Genomic DNA, 17,955 nt, shown 5'->3' on the forward strand with positions numbered 1-17,955 from the left:
ACAAAGTCAGTGTTCTTTTTTTTAAAGGGGAAGATTAAAATAATTTGAAAGAATAAGGCTTGTACTTAACATACTTTTTACCTATTTTAATTGCAAGAAATCAATGGTTTGTGTTATTTCTTGATCTAGCCAGGGGAAATTAACCTTCTCTCCATGGGTGGCTCTTGTTAGATTATTACCAGTGCACACACAATCTTCCTGCATACTGGGCTTCTACTTATCTGTAAATAGTAAATAGTGAAGGATAGTGTTTGATTATACAAAGTTCATTATCTCTAGTTAAACTAAAGACACATGAAGTTACTTGTTGCAGCTACAAATAGACAATGCTGATAATTACAGATAATTGTTTCTACGTGTGTTTTAGCAGAGGCAGTTCTCGGTATTGTCTATGGCAGGGTATTTCCTGGTGTTTAGTAGTTGCACATGTAGCTCGCTACAAGTAGCTCCATGTGTCTTAAGCTGGCCATACACGGGCAGATCCGCTCGCTTGGCGATGTCGCCAAGCGAGCAAATCTTCACCCGATATCCCCACCTATGGGTGGGCGATATCGGGTAGCAAGTACCTTAAGTAGCTTGGCCCCAGGGCCAAACGATCAGATTACATTTGCGGCCATGGGGCAGTCAGTTCGGGGACCGCATCAACGAGCCGATGCGGTCCCCGATCCGACTGGATTTTCTAACCTGGCCGATCGAGATCTGGCCAATTTCAGGCCAGATATCGGTCGGCCAGGCCCCTCGTTTCTGCCCCTACACGGCCCGATAATCTGCCGAGTCGGTCCAAGGGACCGATATCGGCAGCTTTTATCGGCCCGTGTATGAGGGCCTTTAGTCCTAGAGGTGGCTATGCATGGACTAATAAAAGCTGCCCCTGGAGTTGGCAGCTTATTGGCCCGTGTACGGGGCCCTTAGAAAGGCCCGCCTGACTGATATCTGTCTAAAAATCAGATATTCTTGATCGGACAGGTTTAAAAATTCTGTTGAGGCAAACAGCGCATTGACTTGCGGTCCTCACCCCGATAGCCTGCATCTCATCAGTGTGATCCAACTGCTTGGCCCAAGGGTTGAACGATTAAATCAGTTTGATATCACCCACCTTAACGTAGGCATATCGGGAAAACACACGCTCATTTGGCGACCTCGCAAACAAGCAGATCTTTCAGTGTATGGCTAACTAAAATCTGGGCATACTCTGGCTGATAAAATACCATGCATATTATCATATGGGACCCTCTGGAGGGCCACCTTGACTGATATCTGGAATACACTTCTATAAACATTTAAGGTCAACAATGCAATACATCACAGTTGCACATTCACATAGTACATAAAGATTTCACATACCTTTACACCTTGAATTAGTCCATTCATTAAAAACGTATGCTGGGGAAAGGTTTCATGTAACACCTAGAAAGAACAATACCCAATAACAAAGTAACAATTATTATGCTTTATTCATATAATGCTGACATAATTTTCATCTAACCCTGTCAGTGAGCATCAAATTAAGAGTACTGTTCCTCTTTGCTGATGCAGTCTGTTTGCTATCTGTTGTCATGACTCCCATGCAAATAAACACAAAAGGATTGTTTTGTCACAAATATGGATTTATACAGCTTAGTTAGGATCAAATATGTTTTATTATTAAAGGAGAAAAAAAATATATTTTTTAAATTTAAATGATTTAAAATAGACTCTATGGAAAAAGGCCTTTTAGAAATTTGGAGCTTTCTGTATAACCATTTTCCAGGTAAAGTATACATTGCACACACCTAAAATGAATGCAGAATTTGGCCACTTTTGGAATTTTTCATTGATTTGCGGTGTTTTGAAAACTCACACATCAAAAAGTGCAAAGTGTCACTTACATAGCCAACACATACATGCTCCGTATATAAGTAAGCAGCATAATGTGACTCAACTACAGAGCTGCCTTTGCAATTGTGATTCATTTATTTGTATGTATGTAGGCATAATTTTATTTACATAGATACTTGTATATGCAGAGCTGTGCATTCACATTTAGTGTTTTTTTTTTTTTTTTTTGTCCATCCCTTGTATGGATCACAGCAGACAACAAAACCTAACAATTACAATAAGAAAGGTGAGGTAAAAGAAAATTAAAGTTCCCATTCCCCAGCTACAACAAACACTTAGAAATGCGGGAAACACACTTCTTTTTCTTCTTTTTTTTTTTTCTTTATTCTCTAAAAAAAGATGGAAATTTATCCAGTTTTTTTTTATATAGTGCCTGATACTTTATTGTATATTGCACTGATTTGGCAAATTAATATACATGTATATAGGTACAGGTATAGGACCCATTATCCAGAGTGCTCGGGACCAAGGTTATTCCGGATAAAGGGTCTTTCTGTAATTTGGATCTCCATATCTTAAGTCTACTAAAAAATAAATAAAACAATAATTAAATCCAATAGGATTGTTTTGCCTCCAATAAGCATTAGTTATATCTTAGTTGGGATCAAATACAAAGTACTGTTTTATTTATTACAGAGAATAAGGAAATCAATTTTAAAAATCTGAATTATTTGATTAAAGTGGAGTCTATGGGAAACAGGCATTCCATAATTCGGAGCTTTCTAGATAACGGGTTTCCGAATAACGGATCCCATACCTGTACACAAGCATTATTTGAAGTTTACTTACATTATATCTATTAATTTGGGGCTGGGCATAATGAGTGCACAGCTACAAACTGGACTGTATACATACAGGGGTTAATAACTGTGTTGGGGTGGGAAAGTGGGTGGGGTTGTGTATATTAAAGTGTTGTTATGGTCATTTGTGATATGTTGCTTGATAAACAAGCGGGAGGCTCCTAAAAACTGCATATGTATTTTTGGACTCAAAAGTACCTTGTAATAGCCAAAAAGGTAGTTACTTACAACTAGCATGGGTGTTGTCAACAAGCCCCAGGCAAAGAACTCCAAGAAGATGACTACCACAGCATGATATACGCTTGGTCTTCCGATGCCTTGGTGCTGATTGGGAAGAGGAAAACGACATACATTTAAGAATAAAAATGGCACGGACATGGTTTTCAAACAAAAAATACTATTCATTAAAGGAGATATATAACCTTTTTGAAACGGCAGCTAAAGCCTCTATCTAACACTGATTATGAAATTAGTCTTGTAAAAGGAGAACTCCTTTACCTCTTTATTATTAAACTTTAATTATATAGCGTCAATGTTTTCCACAACACTATACAGAGATTATATACATCATTGCCCGCCCAATATACACTTTTGATAAATTTTATTATATATAAAAAAAAAAACCTGTTTGGAGCTTGGGAGGAAATTTACATTTAAGTATGAAAAATTTAAGGCTTTCTATGTGAGATGTTATTCCTATATACATTTTCTGCGTTCATTTCCCTACACGTTCCAGGATGCCTTTCAGTTATATATGTATGTATTTTGATAAGTTTTTTTTATTCTGGATTTTATGTCAAACAGACCCAACTAACTATCAGATAACTCATACCCCACCCCATGTAGACCTAAATGATACCTGAGTTCCACCAGCCCACCATAATCAAGACTTGGAAACAACAAGTTGATACCTGCTACGGTTTCATGAAATCTAGGGCAGAACACTACATAGTAACATAGTAAGTTGGGGTGAAAAAAGACACAAGTCCAACAAGTTCAACCTTAATGTCTATATATACCTGCCTAACTGCTAAGCTGATCCAGAGGAAGGCAAAAAAACCCATCTGAAGCCTCTCTAATTTGCTACAGAGGGGAAGAAAGATGGCAATCGGACCAGTCCCTGGATTAACTTGTACTAAGAGCTATCACCCATAACCCTGTATACCCTCACTTGCCGAGAAGCCATGCAACCCCTTCTTAAAGCTATATAGTGTATCAGCCAGTACGGCTGATTCGGGCAGGGAATTAATAATAATATGTATTTAGACAGTTATCATGCTAACTCTTAAGCGCCTCTTCACCAGTGTAAACAACCCTAACTTGGCCAGTCTTTCTGAGACTTTCCATACCCTTTAGCAGCTTAGTTGCCCTTCTCTGGACCCTCTCTAATTCAATAATGTCCCAAATGAACACTGGAGACCAAAACTGAACAGCATATTCTAGATGGGGCCTTACCAGCACTCTGTAAAGGGGAAGAATAACCTCTCCTCCATTGAGGCCAACTTTGACTGATTGTAGCGCAGAGAGGGAATTGTTTAGAAACGTGAAATTTACCACATTTGAAGAGGTTTGCAACCTGTGTCAGAAGATACCCCACACAAGGGTATAATTTTTACCCCCGGGGCAAGAGAGGTCCCCAAATTTGCCCCATGGACTTATAATGGGGATTTTGGTGAATAACTATTTTGCCGAAGACCCATGAATGAGGTGTCAAACTGTGGGGCTTATTCGGGAATGGGGTGCTATGACTTTTCTGAGGGGTGGGACTTAACATTGAGACCAACTTTGACTGAGTCCCGCACTGTTTGTTGTAGACCCATGAATGAGGTGTCAAAGCGCGCGGCTTATTCGGGAATGGGGTGCAATGACTTTTCTAGGGGGTGGGCAGGGGGCAATTAACCAAAACTGAAGGAAACATTGTAATATTGGGGCACGAGTTTTGCCACGGCAAGCACCACTCACATTTTCTTCAGGAAATGTACCTCTCTAGTTATTATTATTATTAACATTTATTTATAAAGCGCCAACATATTCCTGTACAATAGGTGGGTTACATACAAAGTAACATATAAAGCAATCAATAACCGATACAAGAGGTGAAGAGGGCCCTGCCCAAAAGAGCTTAGAATCTACAAGGAGAAAGGGTTGAGACACAAGGTGTGGGAATGGGCGTGACAGATTTGTGAGAGGTGTTGCTTTTAGCGACACACTGAGGTTATGTTAAACTAGATTAGGGTAAGCTTTTCTAAATAAATGCATTTTTAGAGATCTCTTGAAGACAGAGAGATATAACTTTAACTTTAATAACTTTATTTTTTGATTTTCAAGCATCTCCTAGAAACAGCTGGCCATGTATTTAATTAACCAAAAGCTCAAAAACTTATAAAGAAAAACATAACCTACTTAGAAATAGTTAACCTTTACTTTTACTTTCTTTAAGTTCAGAAAAATGTGGGCATAGGTTACACAACATATTTGTTTCCTAATCTATAGTTTGTATCTAAAGAGATGGGTGAGGTATCACAGGTGAAACTAAAGAAGACACAAGTAGAGCATTTTCTTGACATTAACAAGCATTATCTAAATGAACCCTTTCACTTACATGGGGTTCTCTTAGGGCTCTGGCACACGGGGAGAGTGTGCCAGAGCCCTTATTGTGCTTTGTTCGGGTACTTAATTATATTTAGGGCTTTGGCACACGAGGGAGATTAGTCGCCCGCTACAAATCTCCCTTGTTGCGGGCGACTAATCTCCCCGATATGACATCCCACCGGCAAAAATGTAAATCTCAAGGCAACTTCTGCGATTTCCGCAAATTGCGGGCGATTTACATTTTCGCTGGTGGGATGTCATATAGAGGAGACTAATCTCCCCGTGTACCAGAGCCCTTAAGCCTTTATTATACTATGCTGCAGTGCTTCATGCTGTTGCTGCCACTTTCAGGGTATCTAAGTATTTTTAACATGCATTAAAAATGCACCATATCAAAGGTCTATCTCTGACATAAAGAGCCTTTGGCACATGTTCTGATCCATAATGGCTTCGCTGAAAGAATTGGAGCATCAAAACAACCACACACCCAGTAGATTTTTCCATTTTTTAGCAAACCAAATTTTTTCCTGTTGCCACGGCCCATTATCCACACAAGGAGCATACAGACAGTAAGTACTGAAGACTACTTATCCAAAGAAGTACAGACAGCAAAGCTCTACACAGACTACAGTTCCCAGAATTCCTTTCCCTAAAGGAGTATAGTTCATGGCTCCCACTGTGTAATTCACCTATAGGCAACTGCAGCTAGCAGATAGCATGCAATGAACACTGCCCTTCCCCATGCCGCTCCTTAAATAGTGTGCATTGTTAACTATTTGGCACAAATCTTTGCACCTCTGACATCAAAAATTGCCCAGGTTTGCAGCAGGCATAATGAGTAAGGAATTCATTTTGGAATTAAATTAAAATTAGAATTTAACTTTATAACGTTAAAATAATTCTACATACAATTATAACTTTATAATTATTGTACTGATACAGTTGTTTATACTTCCCTTTTCAAAAAAAGGAATATTAATCTACATGCAATATACATTAAGTTAAAATACATACTCAAAAATTTAGTTTTTCTTTCTCGGGAAGGGGTGGGGGAGTGTTAGTATCCACAACAGATTATCAACAAACTAGAGTACATGCAGCAAAGTTCAATACTTCTCTTTCCAGCAAAAGTTTCATTATGATTTCACTGAGCACAACTGCCTTGTGGCTTGCAGGAAAGTTACAGCTTGCTTTAAACTTGTTGCCAGTCACCATTGCGTCTGCTAAACAAATTATCTGTGGACATGAACTATTCAAATAAAAAAAACTACATATTTTTGTTAGAACCAAACTGGAGCAGTTTCTGTTAGAAAAGAAAATTCAGCCAAGGCTTATGTTAAATATTTTTTCCAAAAGCCAATGGAACATGGGCCACTCTCCCCACCATGGTTTGTAGTAATTCAGAATTATCTTGTCAATGTACAATTATCATGCAAGGAGGAAATTTTGATTTTATAGGGATACCTATTTGCAGTGCATTTTTGAAAGACAAGAAAGCTTTTAAGTAATACTTCCAGCAACTTCTAAAGACAAAGCTGCAATGAACTGACAGAGTGAGAAAAGTTTATATAGAAGAATTTTGTCTTCTGTTTTTGCATAGATCAGCTTTATTTGCCATAAAGGGTTTTAAAAAAGTGGGTGAAGGTGTGTTTAGGTGATGATCAGTCCTCCCTTGCCATTATAAGTGTCTATATTTTCTTCTCCCCTGGTGAATTCAGTAGCATGCACAAGGCAATCTGGTCTGCATTTGCACTGGCCTTACGCAGAAGCTTTAAGCATACAATTTTAGCTGCTAAAGACAGGCAAGACAAGTACCAGGAGGAACCAAAGTGAGAAAGAAGTAGATGTCCACAGTTTTGCAGCTGAATTGCCTCCTATAAATATAATTCAGAATGCAACAGCCCACATGCAGGCTAGCTAAATTATAAGTATGCTATATGAAATTATAATACATGCCAAAAAAGAAAAATGGGCTCACTTATTTAGCAAAACTGCAAATGCAGACACACAATATTGCAGTATTGTTGCAAGAATTCTTGAAATTAAATTACTTGCACCCCAGAATTACTGTCCTCTAAACCTCGTCAGCTGTGGGCCCCATCTTCACCCAATATCACTTCATAGTCAAAGGTAAATACAAACAAGAAATTACTCTTTACAACAATTGAAGTAGCCATCAAAATATGGAAAATATGCTACCTGTTCTCTGGAATCCTCCTTCCCCTCACCTCTAGCCTCAAACTGAATTTTAGACTTGATACCTAAGGTCAGATACTTCACGTGGGAAGGAAAGGTCTACTAAATGTTAAAACAAAAGGAATTCTGGGAATGAATTCCAAACTCTTAAAAAATTCCATTTACATGGGTTTATCCTATAGGCTACAGCTCACCCACTGGGTTTGAAGCTGAAGCCAGGACAATAGCTGATCAGATTCCCAACTACAGACCGGTTTCGCCCTTTTTGGGGCTCATCAGTGTAGTGTAGGGTTTTCTGATCAGCTTAGGTAGAGTCACCATGTGGTTCTACAAACAAATAAATTAGGTTGAGGAGACTGCCTCATTCAGACAAAAGCAAACCACATGGTGACTCTACCTAAGCTGATCAGAAAACCCTACACTACACTGATGAGCCCCAAAAAGGGCGAAACCGGTCTGTAGTTGGGAATCTGATCAGCTATTGTCCTGGCTTCAGCTTCAAACCCAGTGGGTGAGCTGTAGCCTATAGGATAAACCCATGTAAATGGGATTTTTTAAGAGTTTGGAATTCATTCCCAGAATTCCTTTTGTTTGCTTTTGTCTGAATGAGGCAGTCTCCTCAATCTAATTTAGATAATTATCAGTAAATGATCAGCATTGTCTATTCCTGTAGCCACATCTACATGCCTTGCTATGTGCTACAATCTTTTAGCAGATCCAAAACCATTAAATTAAAACTCCTCTATTGCTGAAATGGGAGCACATTTTTAATGAGAACTAGTTGACTGCAATTTCTAGGACTCTCTAAAAATATAACACAACAAGATAACTTTTACAAGATATTGGGCTTAGACATAAATCTGATGCAGTAGCTCTAAAAAAAATTTCAAAGTGCAAGGGCAATTGCGACTTTTCACACTGCAATAGCACTGGTAAATGAGCCCTATAGTCTTGTAATAATTAATACTTAATATTATATATAATGCTATAAATAACTTTCATTTTTTACTTTTAGGAGGACTCTTAGCTTTACTGTTTGTCACAGAGCACTGGCAGTCGGTTGAGAAAATCAAGACAACCAGCCTCTGCTTTTTCCACCTTACACTATTTGATTAAGGAACAGCTTCCAAGCATCAGCAACTGTGACGTGGTTAGTTGCCAAGCAGCAGCTAATGACCTACAAAACTGTGGCTCTATTAAATCTTCAGCACTGTGCCTGTATATAGAGAATTCAGTAAAGCTTATGGGCTCTTGCATGAACAATTCTTGCTGGACTGACACAAAACTGTCATTCTTGGCTGAGGTTTCCTGTTTTAAGTAGCTGTGGTTTTAAATAAGGAAATTGTAAAAGAAATAGCAAAGCAATTTACCTGTAAAATATGTATCTTTTATAAGCTGCAATGTCATTGAGCCCCAGGAAAGTTGCAGGATTCTGTATCATCCAACCAAAAGTCCCTACACAGCTCCACAAATTTCCTTTTAACGAATATTAGTCAAACGGAATTAAGATACACCTAATAAGACTTTATACCAGCATTTAACAAAGTCATAAAATCTTTAAAAAAACATATTCTTCTAACAATTGCACATAATTAGAGTTAGACTACAAACCTAAGTTTTCATAACAAATCCAAAGCCCTAGAGGCAGCTTTATCAAATATCAATCACGTTTTTTTGTTATTCAAGAAAAACACTGAGAAAAAGAGTGAATGAGAGATGTGAAAAAATCACAACCAATTTGCATAAAAGCAGGTGAATTTATATAGAATTGCAGCTAGGACTATTCTCCCACAGTTTTTTTTTTTTTTTTTTTTAAATACAACAGCGTGCAATAATAAAAGAAAAATGTAAAAGGTAAAAAAAAAAATTCTCAATCATTTTGTACTTTATTAAGTCCTTAATTTAGGGCTTAGTCCACATACCATTGTGGTCCACTTTAGGACTCTTGGTTCTGTTAAAAAAACAGAAAGCCAAATATCGGTTTTGGCATTTTGCGTCTTAACGCAGAGCTAGTGCAACTATTACAGAAGGAGAAGCTGGTGCAGGCTTTAAAGTGCATCAAAGCTAGCAAAAAATGTAAGGTAGAGTGCCATGGAAAACACTTTCTATGAAAGTACCTATACAATGGATTGTAAGCAAAGCTTGTTAATGATTTCTTTTCAAATTTCATAATAAAGTCTGTACCTTGTAATTGACAGTAACAAAGCTACCATAATGTCGCTGGCAAAACCCCCCCCAAAAAAACGCCAGTTTAATATTTAAATATGTTAAGTTGACTTTTAAGGTATAATGATCCAAAAAGTGTTCCAAGTTTCTAAGCATTCCCATACCTGTACTGCATTGACCAGTGGGATCAGTGTTTAAGCTTTAACACAGGAATTATAAGTACTGACACACAGTATGTACACAGTTTGTATTTCAGGAAATATATGCCTCATCGGGATTAATGAAATGTTTTGGAGAAAACTATTCTTGCACGTTTCCCCACCTCACACCAAGAGATAAAAATATCTGTCTTGCTGCTATTTTGGGAAATGTGAGACTTTTAGTTCTTTATCTCTATGGTAAAATCTAATTTCTTAAGAACTATTGGCGTCTATCTATGCAGGAAAGGTGATGTACCGTGCTAGCCAGTCAAAATGTTTACAGGGTAACCCTTTTGAAATAAAAAAATAACAAAAGTAGTATATAGCAAGCTTTCAGAACATTTTAGTTCCTTTTTTCAAGGAAATCAGCTTGAAAAAGGAACTAAAATGTTCTGAAAGCTTGCTATGATTATCTTAGTTAGCCAATAAAGGTATCACCTTTGTACCACTTTATTTTTTTTTTTTATTTCAAAAGGGTTACCCTGTAATTGTCTATCTATGCAAACTAGAAATGTATTTTCTTATAATACCTTGTTACATCATAGAAAGGATGACCCACTAATGCAACTGCTATATGAATGGTGCTCTTTCTTTTAGTGTTTAAATAAAATAACTAAATCATAAAAGGCAAACAAGTACATAATAATAAAATTGCTTAGCCAAGTCAAGGTAAACCTCCTATTATATTCATCTTGGGAAAACGGTCTTTTGAACAGTGCATCAGTTCTTCAAGTCTATCCACCCCTGTAAAACCACCATTAAGGAAAATTATACACAAGATGAAAATGCCTACTCGTTGCAGCCCTTTTGCTGCCTACAATGTCATGCAGCCAACAAAACGCCCTGTGTATCCTTGACCTACAGGGGCAGATTTGGGTTGCTACAAACACATTCTTGCTCACATCTGCTGTATTACTGAAAAGATACAGATGTTCTCCCTCCACAAACACTGAAAAAAAAAATTAAAAAAACAGAACCTGACCTAATAAAGAGCCCAAAAATCCCGCTTCAAATTTAGAGGAGCTTATGCTTAATGTTGGGTACATATTTACATTAAATTGCTGTTGTAGATAAAATGTAAAGAATTTTTTTTTTTTTTTTATAAATATTGTTTTGCCTTGCAAAACCCTCCTGCTAATAGGGACCACAATAATACAGTATGAATCTGCTCATATTCAGCAATCTAATCTATTCACCTCTGAGAAAAGATGCATTAGTAAGGATTAACTAGGTTTAACCTGTGCTTATGAAATGACTTCCAGTTCTATTTTTATACCAGGATTTAGAAAGAAACTAAATGTAAAACAAAGAAGGTTTTTGTTCTTAAACAGGTTTCTCAAATTCTAAAAAAGGATTCTAAAAAATAAAATAATTTTAAAATGTTAATACTACAAGGGAAATGATTGGATTTAAGATGAAGAGTGGCTTGATGCAAGAAATGCAACCACGTTAGATCTAGTTTAATGAAAAGAGGATGAGAAATATGTCACATTGATGAAAATTTTAACACTGCCTACAGCTTTTGGCACATATATTCAAGAGAACTCTGCAGAACAAAGAAGCTGACAAAATTGGCAGTCGTATGAAATGACATTTTTCATCAAAATGGCATGGTAGGTTATTTTGGTGGCCACACCCTGGAGCCAGCAAAAAAATATTTTTCAAAACTTAACCAAATTTTGATTAATCGCTGCAGCACAATTTCTATAATGTCACATTAGTGACTCACAGAAATGTATACACTGAATTAATTTACTGGAATGACCTGGCACAATCAATTACCAAGCACAGATGAATACTGCCTGTAAGAGAATAATATGTAAAAATTATAAAGGGGGTATGCAATTTACTCAAGTGGAATAGTTTTGGAAACATTTGATTTTCATACTGCCGTTTTTGTTCTCATTAGGCAATATTTTGGTTACAACACCTTGAAAGCCATCCATAAAAACAGGTAGATAGAACAACAAAAATATAAGAGTGAGCTACATTTAAAGTGATATGGACACTAAAAACTACTCTTCAAAATCTGAATGTACATTAAAAGTTACCTATAGGTTTCACTGATAGGGCTGCTTTTGTAAGTAATTGTTACTTGAGGTTCCTAAACCTGACTGTCCCATCTCAACCTGTCAGTTATAGCTTCTAATATGAACTGACTCCTGCTGCACAAATATGGCAGGATCGGAAAGGTAATGTAAAGTGTCCAGCAAATACTTTTAAGGCTAACTTATAAAGAGCATGCAAAGACAATGTTATGACAGATAAAAAAAAGATAAAAAAGTTTTACATTTCTGGTGTCAGTATTTCTTTAACTACACCCCTAAAATAAACAGTTTAGTAGGGGTTTATTAGGGGTTAATGTTAGTGAGACAACAAATTGTATCACATTTTCCTTATGTGTTTTTTCTTTGTGAAGGAGGAAAGGAAAATCCCCAAAGGAAAAAATGGCATAATGTACTCTGTAATCTCATAATCGTATAGTTAGCGAATCATGCACTGCTTATAAGGTTACAAGAGTTTAAAAAGCCACACATATTGTATTCATTAATGGTAAGAAATGAAGCCACCTGCTAATATCACTATAAATGGGTGCTTACTGCATGACATAAACAACTGGTAAACTGCCAAACATACCATAAAGGTTCCCATTTCATATCTATATGAAATAAATTCTCTATCTATCTGGAAAACAAGAGTGCTTACAGGTGTTTTCGATCTGCAGATCTTTGCAGGTAGGACAATACTGGTGCAGATTCTTGATCTCAGCATTGTTAATTATATCAGTTTTGCCACAAATAATGTTGAACCTCTTACCAGAATATCCATGGAAATATATATATATCCATATATGTGTCACCCAGAGACTTCTAAAATCCTTATATTTTATATTTGAACCACATAACATGGACTAATTATGTTCCAGAAATGGCAGAATCCACTTTTCAATCAGCTCAAAATTTGCTAAAACAGCAACACAAACAGTGTACAGGTACTTGGGTATGCAACACCATAACCATCATTTAACTTCCATCTATTCTTACAGCACCCACTGTTAACAACAAGCCCTGGGTAAGCAGGAACCTACTTGACCTTTTTTCTTAGGGCAAACATCAACCTACAACATAAGTTAATAATAAATTATTTCTACAAAATGTATATACAAGGTACTTCATGAAACTGAATTGTTTGTTTATTAGTTCATGCCTGTTAAAAGGTTGGTCTCTTCTATATTACAAGCTTTTGCGCTGGACCCACCACTGTCTTAAAGGGGACCTGTCACTCAACATAAAAAGCTGTATAATAAAAGTAATTTTTGAATGAAACAAACCCTAATTCTATGTTATTAAAACAACCATACCTGCACTTCCCATGCCCATACTTTTGTATGGGCATGGGCATCAGGTCCCCAATTCTAGTGCAGAAACAAGATTTTGGGATGATGCAAAGCTTGCCTTAAAGACAGTGTTTACAAAATGCCACCCACCTTCTTTCTGTGAATTCCAAGACTGAAGTTAACAAGATTAAAAGAACATATATAGTGTTAGTAAAGTTTTTGTTTTACAAACACAATAGAAAATAATCTGGACTTTTGGATGGCTTGAATGGCTACCCCCATGGCTACACAGCAACTTATTTATATAAACTATAGTAGGGTTTCTGAACAAACACACAACTTTTACCAGTGCAGGGCAACAGTACATTAGATTTTATTTTTATAATTTGATACACTTTAATTTTTTGGTGTTACTGTTCCTTTAACAAACTGACACAACCAATGACACGTGCCATGGTGTCACCCACTCTAAGGACTTGCTTCAGACTGTAAAAGAGAGCTCATTTATTAAAAAATTGTATAAAGCACAGACCAAAATGACTGTCATCTATTTACAAAATAAACACACTGTTATCACCACCACCTCACCCCCTTCCTTTTAAATAGCCTCTGCTCTCATATATACCAGCAAAACCATAACAACAGCAGGTTCTGCCATGCTGACCACACATTTCTTATATCATCACCACTTGTAGCTGCAGCTTAAGCAGGAGAGTCAAACTGGCATTAGCCATAGGTTGTTTGGAGCATGTATGTGCCCAAGTACCTTTGTGACTTGTGTTAATGCAAGCTCCATTTTTGGACATATTAAAGAAAAAGTAACACTAAAAATTTTTAAGTAAAAAATCTATTCTACCTTGCACCAATAATTGCCCTATCCTGCAAACCATTTAGTATTTTGAATGCTTTATTAGAAAATACCTGCTAAAACTTGGCTTCCGGTCATTTGAAATAAGGCGATACGGCGAAGGAAGGAGCAGCATCCACTATGCGATGATCGATTGATCAAACCTAGCCTTCCTTCTGTATAGGAAAGAGTCAGGCTAGGCTCGATCAATTGATCATCGCATAGTGGATGCTGCTCCTTCCTTCACCGTATCGCCTTATTTCAAGCCTTGTTTTAGCAGGTATTATCTAATAAAGCATTCAAAATACTAAGTGGTTTGCAGGATAGGGCAATTATTGGTGCAGGATAGAATAATTTTTTTTTTTTAGAATTTTTAGTGTTACTTTTCCTTTAAGGCTCCACACCTGCATTCATATATGAGCCCTCCAGTCTGTTAAAGAGTATGTAAAGTCAAAATCTTAACTCAGTGTTTATATATAACCACAAGATAGGAAGGCACTAAAAGATATCGTTCTAAAAAATCAGATGGCATAGCAGTTAAAACAGGGTTAAAACACAGCTAACTGGAGTGGGTATGTTTTACTCTCATTATCTATGCCCGACTTCCTCCTATCAGCAACTGACCAAGGACAATCCAGTAGGGCTCTGGTACACGGGGAGATTAGTCGTCCTCGCCGGTGGGATGTCATATCGGGGAGATAAGTCGCCCGTGACAAATCTCCCTTGTTGCGGGCGACTAATCTCCCATTGTACCAGAGCCCTAAACAAACGCATGTGCTTCTTTTCAAGTCTTTTTTTCAAGGATAGGACAGTCCCTGCTTTTTTTTTTTTTTTTTTTTTTTTTTCAAGTCTGGTACAGAGCAGTCCAATGTTTTTTTTCACATCAGTAGAATTCCAGGAGCTGTAATTAGAGCTCATTTAAGGAAAATCGAATAAAATGCAAAATACAGTACTGCAAATTGATTTTTTTATATTGCCAATAACACACAAAGAGTATGATTTTTGCCGTTACATCCCAAACATGCTGGTTGTCCCCATATAATTTGTAAGGCCATTCACGTTAAAGTCAATATAATGGGTTTAGGGGCCTTTGGCCTAAATAAAAAAGCAGCGAGTGAAGTTGCTCTGCTGTGTATCATAGACCTTAGACTTGGGGTCATGAATACGTACCAAGGCCAGGGCTAGACATTCCTACAATGCCACAAGAGATTATAGGAAAATTCTGCACAAGGTCCCGACCTGTTGCCTGCCACTGGTCACATGAGAACCAGCTGAGCAACTTTACAGACAGCACTCCACCAATAATGAAGGGGTTTAAAATAAAAAATAAATTTGTATAAACTTTCTCAAAAGTCCTTTTGTGGGGTTATGTAGAAAATATCTAATGCATTACAGTTAAAGAAGGTAAAGAAATGTGACATTCAGAGGGAAAATGGCTTACGTATTTAAAAATTGTTAAACAGTGCTCACAATTTGGAAACCACTATGGCCTCCTTCAGTATAGATTCTTAAAGAAGTAATTCACCTTTTAGTATGTTATAGAATGTGCCATTTTTAGGCAATGTTTAACTGGTTTTCATTTTTTATTTTTCCTAGTTTTTGAATTATTTGCTCTCATCTTCTGCCTCATTCCAGCTTTCTATTGAGGGTCACTGGCTTTGGCATCTGAAGCAACATTGTGCTTCGAGGCTACAATTTTATTGTTACTTTGTATCACTTATCTGTCTTTTCATACACTCTCCTATTGATAGTCTATAGTCTCTTATCTAAAGAACTGCCTGGTTGCTAGGGTAAATTAATCCCTAGCAACAAGATAACTGCCAATGTTGCAAACTGGAAATCTGCTGCTGAACAAAAAGCTAAATAATTAAAAAGAAACAAAAATAAAGAGCAATAGTAATTTGCCTCAGAATATCACTGTCTACATCAGTGATCCCCAACCAGTGGCTCGGGGGCAACATGTTGCTCCCCAACCCCTTGGATGTTGCTCCCAGTGCCCCCAAACCAGGTAGTTATTTTTGAATTCCTGACTTGGTGGCAAGTTTTGGTTGAATAAAAACAAGATTTACTACCAAATAAAGCCCCCTGTAAGCTGATAGTGTGCATAGAGGCTGCCTAATAGCCAATCTTAGCCCTTATTTGGCTCCTCCATGAACTTTTATGGTGCTTGTGTTGCTCTCCAAGTCTTTTTACATTTGACTGTGGCTCACGAGTAAGAAAGGTTGGGGATCCCTGGTCTACATCATACTAAAAGTTAAAGGTGAATTACCCCTATAATCAATAATGCTGTTTCAACTGAGATGCTCTAAAAATTGTTAGGAGTAATAAAGTCACGGGGATGGTGAGGTTATTTGCCGCCAATCAGTAATCAAAAATGTTGGCACGCATCACAGATTGCTTGTCATTGTAGCTCAGAACCCATGAGGCAGCAAGACCAGTTATAAAAATCTCAGGTGCTGCATGACTCACAGCACTTCCTATTGATGTCAAAGGTAAGCAATGTGGAGCAGATGGCTTGCAATGTGATCAAACATTCCCACATTCCGGCCCTACAGGAAAATTAACCATCCTTATTAATTTGATAAATAACATTACAAAAATATTTAGTCCCAAAAACTTGATCACATAAAAACAGATGTGTTTGCACAAATCTGCTACACTAGCCTGGGTGGACTGAGTTACTCTATGACAATACATGGCATTTCAGCCCCCTGACAGTGACATGCTTAGACACTCACAGAAGGGCAAAAACACATGTGTAAAACTGCAGCAGCTTATTTATTAATAGCAACCAATCAGCAATTGCTTTTGATCAATCTATTACAGGTATGGGATCCATTACCTGGAAACCTGTTATTCAGAAAACTCTCCAACAGATTCCATTTTAATCAAATAATTAAGATTTTTAAATTTGGTTTGCCCTTTTCTCTGTAATTATAATCAGTACCAAATTACGGAAAGGCCATCTCTCAGACTCAATTATAAGCATATAATTTTAATTTTATAAAATGATTTCCTTTTTCTCTGTAATAATAAAACAGTACATTGTACTTGATCCCAACTAAGATATAACTAATCCTTATTGGGGGCAAAACAAGCCTATTGGGTTTATTCAATATTTAAATAATTTTTAGCAGACTTAAGTTATGGAGATCCAAATTATGGAAAGATCCCTTATCCGGAAAGGGCCAGGTCCCGAGCATTCTGGATAATGATTCCCATACCTGTACTTGATCCCAAGTAAGATATACTTAATCCTTACTGAGACAATCCTTTAAGGTTTAATGCTTTAATGATTTTTTGGTAGATTTAAGTAATTGAGATCCAAATTACAGAAAGATCCCTTATCCAGAAAACCCCAGTTTCCAAGCATTTTGGATAACTGGTTCTATACCTGTATAAGCTAAAAAAAATGATAAAATCTGGCAAGTGAACTGGTACAATTTAACACTTATCTTTATGGTAGTAGGAATGCCCTCGGAGGTCCCTAACCTTAGAACTTTTGCTGGTAGCCTTAGGCCTTCATTTGTCTTAGAATTCCTATGTCTTCTCTAATATGCTTGGAACATTCAGTGGAAGAATGCTATGCCCCTCCTAAAACTAGTATTACAAATATGAATGTAATATGCTATTTCCCATAGTAAGACAGCTATGCCAGTGGTGTATTTAGGTTGCACACAAATCACATGCTGGGAGACAAAGACTTAATACAATTCCCCCCCATGGAGTACAAGGATAGGGTGAAGGATTAGCACTTACCGTGCCCCCCTCTTTCATGAGGATCCTTTTGACCAGCATGATCCCACTGGGCTTCTTTTTCTTCTCCTGGCTCATCTTGCTCTCATCATCTCGGCCAATGGGAGCGGAGGCCACCGATGTTCGGGTGACTACCAGCGGGCCCCCAGCTCCAGCCTCCTGAGTGTCCAGGGTTGTGTGGCC

General features: G+C 37.3%; 1 protein-coding gene across 1 annotated transcript in view; it reads right to left on the reverse strand.

Moving 5' to 3' along the window:
- Positions 1–17,955, reverse strand: part of mfsd14bl (major facilitator superfamily domain containing 14B like) — a 36,264-nt gene extending 18,309 nt beyond the window's left edge. The window contains 3 exon segments of the mRNA NM_001142061.1: positions 1,345–1,407; positions 2,907–3,002; positions 17,776–17,955. Of these exon segments, the coding sequence (NP_001135533.1) occupies positions 1,345–1,407; positions 2,907–3,002; positions 17,776–17,814 (198 nt within the window). The 5' untranslated portion in view covers positions 17,815–17,955.

This window comes from Xenopus tropicalis, chromosome 1 (genome assembly GCF_000004195.4).
Source record: "Xenopus tropicalis strain Nigerian chromosome 1, UCB_Xtro_10.0, whole genome shotgun sequence".
Taxonomy (NCBI): Eukaryota; Metazoa; Chordata; class Amphibia; order Anura; family Pipidae; genus Xenopus; species Xenopus tropicalis.